Source organism: Octopus bimaculoides, chromosome 20 (genome assembly GCF_001194135.2).
Source record: "Octopus bimaculoides isolate UCB-OBI-ISO-001 chromosome 20, ASM119413v2, whole genome shotgun sequence".
Taxonomy (NCBI): domain Eukaryota; kingdom Metazoa; phylum Mollusca; class Cephalopoda; order Octopoda; family Octopodidae; genus Octopus; species Octopus bimaculoides.
In genome coordinates this window covers 46,644,593-46,653,253 of record NC_069000.1, presented here as the reverse complement: position 1 = coordinate 46,653,253, position 8,661 = coordinate 46,644,593, and the positions used below count along the sequence as shown (strand labels likewise).

General features: G+C 42.4%; 1 protein-coding gene across 1 annotated transcript in view; it reads left to right on the top strand.

Moving 5' to 3' along the window:
• Positions 1 to 8,661, top strand: part of LOC106874352 (protein NEDD1) — a 19,260-nt gene that overhangs the window by 8,630 nt on the left and 1,969 nt on the right. Inside the window, exons 3-12 of the mRNA XM_014922056.2 lie at positions 337 to 453; positions 1,126 to 1,266; positions 1,435 to 1,661; positions 2,030 to 2,210; positions 3,283 to 3,376; positions 4,200 to 4,256; positions 4,751 to 4,881; positions 5,806 to 5,854; positions 6,960 to 7,294; positions 8,012 to 8,311. Of these exons, the coding sequence (XP_014777542.1) occupies positions 337 to 453; positions 1,126 to 1,266; positions 1,435 to 1,661; positions 2,030 to 2,210; positions 3,283 to 3,376; positions 4,200 to 4,256; positions 4,751 to 4,881; positions 5,806 to 5,854; positions 6,960 to 7,294; positions 8,012 to 8,311 (1,632 nt within the window). The remainder of the gene's footprint in view (positions 1 to 336; positions 454 to 1,125; positions 1,267 to 1,434; positions 1,662 to 2,029; positions 2,211 to 3,282; positions 3,377 to 4,199; positions 4,257 to 4,750; positions 4,882 to 5,805; positions 5,855 to 6,959; positions 7,295 to 8,011; positions 8,312 to 8,661) is intronic.

Genomic DNA, 8,661 nt, shown 5'->3' with positions numbered 1-8,661 from the left:
ATCACACCCAACAAGGAAGCCTCTATGTGGCTGTGTAGTTGGCCTGAAATAGCAACCAAATTGCTCTTCAATCATATATACTGCCTCCAAAAAGAGAAGGAAATGTATTTCAGTCATAATTTGGCCATACTGGGATAACACCAGCATGTTGGTCACACATATTGACCCCTCAACAGTGCATCTGCTTTAAGTATGATATACAGATTAACAGTTTGAACTGATCCTTATGATAGTGATATCAACAACCTAACCATTCTGCCATAGACTATCCATTCATGGATAATCCATCAGTGATGTGACAAACACTGACATTCCTGATTCATTTATTTCCAACAGGTTGGTCAGAAGTGTATTGCCTTAGGAGCAAAGGACAGAATCATTGCTGCAGCTGGTCAAGACAACTTGCTACATGTCTACCACTTGACTGGTTCAAGTCAAACCACTACATTGTCAGTAAGTATCTCTTCACCACTACTGGCATACCACACATTGCTCTGACTGTTTGTACTACTCCACACACTACGTGTCTCTCTCTCTATCTATCTATCTACCTATCTATATATATATATATATATATATGTATATATAGGGTGCGATGAGTAAATTGTTGCCATTTTATATTTTCAATTTTGTGCATTGTTTGTTTTTGATTTTGTCGACTACACAGTATAGTAAGGTCAGTTGGGCACTGTCTGTAAGATAAACAGCGCCATGACACAGTTCACTCTGCCAGAAATTTGGAAACGACATGCTGTGCTGCTTGGTGTTCATGCTGGAAGCTCCAGTATGGACATTTCAGAGTGTTTGGGTGTCAATGTGAGGACAGTGCAAAGGATTCAGAAAGAGTTGGAGGAGTCTAATGGTGATTGTAAAGGGACGGCAGCTTGGAAAACTCACTCTGATCATTCTGGTAAGAAAAAAATTCCTGAATTTGTTGGTGAAATCCAGGCCATGATTGACAACGATCCTTCTAAGTCAATCAGGTCCATCGCCAGGGACATGGGAATGTCTGAGTTCCTCATCAGGCAGGTAGTGCATGAAAACATTCAGCATTCCTCATACACACGCACACATGTAACACTTATGCATGTATAGGTAAACCTGAGATTTTTTTTCTGCAAACAGGGTCACAGCAGCAGTGTTACTACAATCCAGTTCAGCGACAATGGCAGCCATATTGCATCAGGATCGGATAATGGAGAAATAATTCTGAACAACATGGTATATCGAGACACATCTACTCCTCTTTTGGCACCAAGAGTCCAGGTAAGACATCATGGGAGTTCTTACAAAGCTCCACTGTTAGTTTTCATTTCGTAATTAATTTAGAAATATACTTTTTACTTGGTAGATAACATCATGTAGTATTTCCTGTATCCTTTCTTGCTTCCTTCCTCTTGACTTTCTTTATTTTTGTATATTTTTCCTTTAAAGGCTATCAACGACCTCTGCTATTCACCACACAAGGCCTCAGTTCTTGGTTCCGTGTCTGCTGATGGAGCCATTAATATCTGGGATGCAGGTCGTGCTAAACTCTTACACTCAGCCAACCAAATTCATTCAGCATCAGCAACAGGTCTGTCGTTTTTCCAAGACAAACAAATTCTTGCCAGTGTTGGACTGGACGGAGAACTGGCCCTCTTTGACAGTTCTGCCTTTAAGTAAGTAAAAGCACACTTTTATTGTTTGTGTTGAATTATTCCACCCAGCCGTGGTCTGCAACTGGAACTTTGGCACAAGTATGGACTTTGAGTTCAATTTTATTTCATAACACCTGGGATCAGAATCTTTGACTTTTAACCTCACGGTCAACCAATGTCATGTGACTGGAATTGGTTGATATTAGCAAAGATGCCATGGCTTTTCCCATTAAATCATTTCTACAGACGTATGGCCTGCCCTTCACTCATTTAGGGTGGGTGAACCCTTTTGCCATCTAGATCAACTGAGGCAGACAGAAATATCTGCCTTGCCTCTGGATCCAAGTAAACTTTGAACTCCTTCTGACGCTGTTTTGTTTCCATTGTAGTGCGATATCTGTGACGTCCGTGAAGTCAGCTCTGACCTGTGTCGATGTCTGTGGAGATTTGATCTGTGTGGGAAGCAAGCAAGGCTCCCTCTATGTGTTTGATCGACGCTCAATGAAGTCCGCCCTCGTCTGCAAGGAATCTGCCCACAAATCTGCCATCTCTTGTGTCAAGTTCCGAAAGGTAATTGTCTTTCTTTATCCTTGGCTTTGCTTCAGTCACTCACCACCACCACCACAGTCATCATCAGTACAGAAATGGCAGTGGCTGAATGGTTAACAAGTTTACTCTGCAACCATGTGGTTCTGAGTTCAATTTCACTGCACAGTGCCTTAGCCAAGTCTCTTCTGCTGAGTGAATGTGTTAGCTGAAAAAGAAGACTTAGTGGTCAGGGTGTCGTGTGTTCAATTCCCAGTGGCCTGTTGTGTCCTTCAGCCAGGCACTTTATATCACATTGCTCCAGTCCACTCGGCTGGCAAAAATGAGTTGTAATTCAAAGGACCAGTCTTGGTCACATTGAATCTCCCTGAAAGCAACTATGTTAAGGGTACATGTGTCTAGGGTGTTCAGCCCCTTAGACATTAATTAACACAAAGCAGGCTGTTCCACTCATCGGATCAACTGGTATAGTCATCATCATAACCGACAGAGTGCCAGTTACATATGTCATCATCATCATCATCGTTTAACGTCCACCTTCCATGCTGGCATGGGTTGGACGGTTTGACTGAGGACTGGCAAACCAGAAGGCTGCACCAGGCTCCAATCTGATCTGACGATGTGCGACAAGTGGCAAAGTTGGAGAGGACTCGTCCTATCCATGCAAATTTGGTAAAAAAAACAGGACATCACGATAATGACAATGTTATAAAAGAGACCAGAATATTCTGGCAGCTGCACCATTGGGTGGAATGGAGGACTGAAATAAACAATGTACGACATAAGGAGGCTATGGGGTTGTTTGACCTGTTGGAAGTTCAGTGTGTGTAGGTTCAGTTGTTTGTTTAATGTCTGCTTTCCATCATGCTAGCTTGGGTTGGACAAGGAGTTTTTGAGACAGGATTTTACTACAGGATGCTCTTCCTGTCACCAACTGTTTTTTTTATTGTATTTTTAAATGCAGAACTATCAGCTATAATGTCAACAAGGAATCTCAACATCATCACCATTATGCATGTGTGTGTGTGTGCATATTTATGCATATATGTGCATGTATATGTGTATGTATATATATATATGCCTGATTCTATTCCAGAATCATGATAGGTTTTCATCTGGAAGCTTCAACCTCAGTGCCAACATGCCTACTACTACATCACCCGAAGTGGCAGAAGTTACATCACAGCCAGGTAAGTGCAGTCAGTAATTTACGAAGACAAGTGGAGAGTCTAGTATAACCACACATGCAAACTGGAGATGTTTGTCAGTGTGTGTGTGTTTATCTGTGTAGACCCTGCCGTCCCATAAAGCCAGGGAGCTCATCTCAGTGTCTGGGGCAGTAAGTCATAGAAAGTAGAAAACTCCCCAAAAAGGGCCCCAGTCTGTTGCAAAGTTAATTGCCCTCTCCTCATCCCAGCTGTCACTGGGACCCAACTTTAGCTGTGTTGGCTGAAGCAATTTAAAATGAAATGTCTTGTTCAAGGACACAGCACACTGCCAAGGTTAGGAATTGAACCCATGATGTAACAATCATAAACTCAACTCACCTTCGCAATGTGTGCATGTATATATATATATATATAATGTGCTTGTGTGTTGAAGTAAAACACTGTATAAGGAGGCCTGAAGGGTTTGTTAGATGAGAACCCTCAACCTCTCTGCTCGCCTCATACTTTATTTTATCAACCCCTAGAAGGATAAAATGAAAAGTTGACTTTGGCTGGATTTGAACTCGGGAACTAAAGAGCTGCAACAAGGTATTTAGTCCGACGTCCTCTCAAATCCACCAATCTACTGCTGTTGTTTCTAATATAGACACAAGTCTTGGAATTTTGGTGGTGGTGGGGAAGGTTAGTTGGTTTACATTGTTCCAGGTACTTTGGCAGGTTCTTTATTTTATTGACCGTGGAGGGAGGAAAAGTAAAGTTTACCTCAATAGGATTGGAACCAGGAACATAACTAAGACACTTTCAATGTTCTAATGTTGTTGTTGTTGTTGTTGTATCGTTTCAGTTTGTGTCACTCCTGATTTGTCTCATTCTTCATCAGCCGTAAATGATCAACGAAACGGTGCGTATCACTTTGTTTCACTCTTTCTCTTTGTGTGTGTGTATGGTTGCTTGCATGTATACGTGTGTTTTACTTGTATGCTTGGCTGTTCTTGTTTGTGTGTGTCGTTTTCACTTCCAAGTCACTGGAATAATGTTTACCCCTCAAACCCTCTTTCATGGGGCCGAAGAGATGATAGTCTAGTGACGAGGAAGTGGAAACTGTAGTGAAGAAATGGCTCAAAGAACAGTCAACAGAATTTTACGGGGCAGGGATACATGCTCTCATTCTAAGGTGGAACATTGCTATTGAGAGAAATGGTGACCATGTTGAGAAGTAGGGATGTGATCCACAGAGGACCAGCTTCATTTTGATGTATGATACATGTTCCTGTGTTGGTAATTATACTTGTCCTAAACAAAATGGCATTACTTTTTGACTCACTCTCGTATATTAATAACAGCAACAACATGCATAACTATGATGTATAACTAACACCTGTGTCTTCACTACAGTTGATGCATTGGGCCTGTTTTCTCCTGCAAGTGCAAACGCCAGTTTTATCCCATCAGACATCAGTTGCAACCAGAGTAACACCTCTGATATCAGCCTCTTGTGGCCATCATTTGCAGAAACCTCCCTCCAGGTCAGTGACTTTTCTAATAATTTATTGATCTGTCTCAAAATGTTATTGATATTGTTATCTATCAAAGTTAGGTAGGGGTGTTGTTAGAGCAGCAGATAAATTATCTAGGGGTCACTAAAAATACAACCAAACTAGTCGATCCGATGCTGCACGAAAACCTCAACCTGCTGTTGCTTGCATAGTTGTGCTGGTTGCATACATTCTTGACCTTACTGGTCAAATGTGGGATGAATAGGTTTTACTCATGTCATCATAAGATTAGCCCAGCCACCTGGCAGAATTTGAACCCAAAATATAAAAGAGCTGAAAAAAAGATGCCACAAGGCATCTTGTCTGATGCTCTGCCGATCTGGTCAGTTCATTGCCCTCAACTGCTCTTCTATTTTACTGATCCCAAGAAAACAAAAGGCAAAGTTGAACTTGGTGGAATTTGAACTCAAAGTGCAGAGATCCAGAATAAATACTGTAAAGCTGAATTTATTTGTGGTCTGAACTGAGTTTCACCCCATGATGGGCTTTTGATGATTCATGAAAGCCCAAACTGGAGCACACTGTCAACTTTTGATGTAATAAACACGTAAGGAAGGGCATCCAGCCATAGAAACCATGCTACAACAAGCAATTGAAGTCTGGACAGTTCCTTGGTTTGCCAGCTCCTGGCAAACCGTCCAACCCATGCCAGCATAGAAAACAGACATTAAACGATGATGATGATGATGATGATGTTGTTTGTAGTGTATGCACACACACGCGTGTGTGTGTGTTTGCCTATGTGTACAAATGTATGTGTATATATATTCTAGTATAAACCTGCTGTCTTCAAGATAGTATATTAGCATTGATATTGTGTATGGCCAGTGTGATGATGTATTTTTGTGTTGAAATAATTTGGGCCATCATCATTGTCCATTCTCTCCTCCACAGCTCTCACATTTACCCACTGACAGTCCAGCTTCACCTTCCAAAGACTCAGGTAAGATCCATCAGAATATTTTGTGTTTTCTCTTCTCCCTGTCATCTTTTTCTACTACACCTCCCCCCCCGTCCTCTATCCCCCTTTCTCCTCTCTCTCCCCCTCTCCCTCTCTCAAATACTTTGTAGAAAATAACAGCCGACTTCCTATGGCATGCTACAACCAATCAAGAGAGCTCAGGTTCAAATACACGGCAGATATTACAAAGTGTGTTTCATGTAAAACTCTTTGTTTACCCCTCAGCATTATCTGAAGATTTAACCTGTAATTAACTGGGGTCAGAGCCAAGAGACCCTGCCTCACTTATTCACAACTATCAGTGTTGTGTAGAGACATCATTTATCATTGACTGCTGTCTGAGCCAGGAGAACATACCTCTCTCATCTGTTGTGCAACAAAACCATCTCTAGGTTCTTGCCTGTCTGAGAACACTCCTGGTTCTGTGATAACAAACTTCCTGTTTTAAAGTGACCAAAGTTAAAATCTTCCATCAAAGTTTCATGTTAATTTATGTTCCAGGCATCAAATCAATAATGACAGGGTTAATTTACTAAATTGAAACAAAGACTGTGTATTTCCCCAGAAATATGATAACAAGAAGGTTAAGCAATTAGGTTCTTAAAAACCAAGGGACATTCTTCTTTTTGCTATTTCTCCCTAGAGGGCAGCAGTGTACCTTTCCTCCAGCAGGGCACTTGTTTCTGTTCCTTTAACAAACCTTAACTTCTCAACATGTGGTATAAAGTCACCACCCACCTCTCTACTGATGAGGGTTTGCTTTTCTCTTGTGAGTTACTGTGGGACCTCACTGGAGCTGGTGCTATGAAAAAGTAGTTGGCATTAAGAAGGACATTCAGCTGTAGAAACTATGCCATGTCAAAGTAGGCTCTGGAGTTCAATGAAGTCCTCTAGTTTGTTGGATCCTGTTGGACCATCTAAGCCATGTCACCATCAAAGATGGACGTTAGATGATGATGATGATACCCTTTCATCTAATCTCTCTCTCTCTCTCTCTCTCTCTCTCCCCTGTTCCCTTCCCTCAATCTTATATTTCCTCTGAATCCCTCTTCCTTAATCGTTTTCCCCCCGTTCTCACCCTTTTCAGGTAGACCCACCAACCCCTCTGCTGCCGGCTCTGCTTTCACTTCAGCTCAGCTGCAATCACCATTTGACTTCACCTCAATGGTCCACAGAAAAGCAGACCTTGGAACCCAGGGCAGCAGCAGTGCCCAAGCGGCCCTGCTAAACAAACAATCTCCTCAGCCCGTGTTGGAGATGGACGTCCATCACATCACACCGGTCACGTCACGTAAGTCTTCTTTAATGAACAGAAGAAATTGGGATGTCAGGGACCTGGTCTCCCCAACAGAGACTTTTAATAGCCAGGGGACAGCATCCAGCAGCAGCGGGATGTCACCAACAATGACAACAAACACAAAGGTAAGATCATCTTTTCCCTTGCATCTGCCGTTTCTTTCTGGCTTCGGTTTTTTTTCTCTTTCTGCCATGGAAGAAATGTCTGATTGTTGTGTTGTTTATTCCTCTAAGAACTCTTGGTGGGTATTTATTATGTTGTTTGGAAAGAATTTCAGCATGGCTACAAGTAGAACATTTAGAAGATCTGCCTCAACAAGTTTCATCAAACTCATCATACTAGCATGGACAAGTGGACATTAAAACTATGATGATGATGATGATAAATATATCATCATCACTGAATGTCCGTCTTCCCTGCTAGCATGGGTTGGATGGCTTGGTAGGAACAGGCAAGCCAAAGGGCAGCACCAGGCTGCAGATATCTGTTTTGGCAAGGTTTCTACAGCTGGATGCCCTTTCTAACACCAATCCAGTTTCCAAGCAAAGGTGATAATCACCCCTCTCCTTTGCATCCCTGTCTCTTGAACAACCTACATGTGCTTTCAAGGAGGACTGCAAATAAACAATGCCCACATGTGAAGCCATGGGGGAAATACACTCTTGGCCTCACAAACTCATACACACACACACACACACACACACACACACACACACACACACATACTCATACATTCACTCTGTAGAGGAAGTTGACACCCATATTGTTGTTCTCCTCTTCCTCCACCTTCTCAACACTTCATTTACTAACTTCATTGTGTCTGTCTGTCTGTCTTTATCCAGGTATCCACCCCTGTCACTGTTGAAATTGTCATGCAGAAAGCTGCACCTTCAGCAACCACTGCACCCAGCCAGATCCACTCCATACCACTAACAGCAACAACTGCAACAGAATCGGTTGCTCCCACCATGACCACTGCTGCAACTGCTGCAGCTGCACCTAACATTCCATCGTCTAACTCGGTCTCTTTTAAGCTGCTGCACAGTGTTGTCTACGATGCAATGGAAGTATTCACAGACAACATCCACAACGATTTCCTCTGTATGCAGATGAATGTTCTGCGCATGATGCAACAACAAAAGGTACCTTGATGTCTTATTTTTCATGTGGTCCCCAATGCCTTCGGCCCTTGTTGGCAATAAAGAAAACATTACTACTACTACTACTACTACTACTATTATTATTATTATTATTTTAAGATAGCAAGCTGGCAGAATTGTTAGCGAGCTGGGCAGAATCATCATCATCATCATCATCGTTTAACGTCCGCTTTCCATGCTAGCATGGGTTGGACGATTTGACTGAGGACTGGTGAAACCGGATGGCAACACCAGGCTCCAGTCTGATTTGGCAGAGTTTCTACAGCTGGATGCCCTTCCTAACGCCAACCACTCAGAGAGTGTAGTGGGTGCTTTTACGTGTCACCCGCACG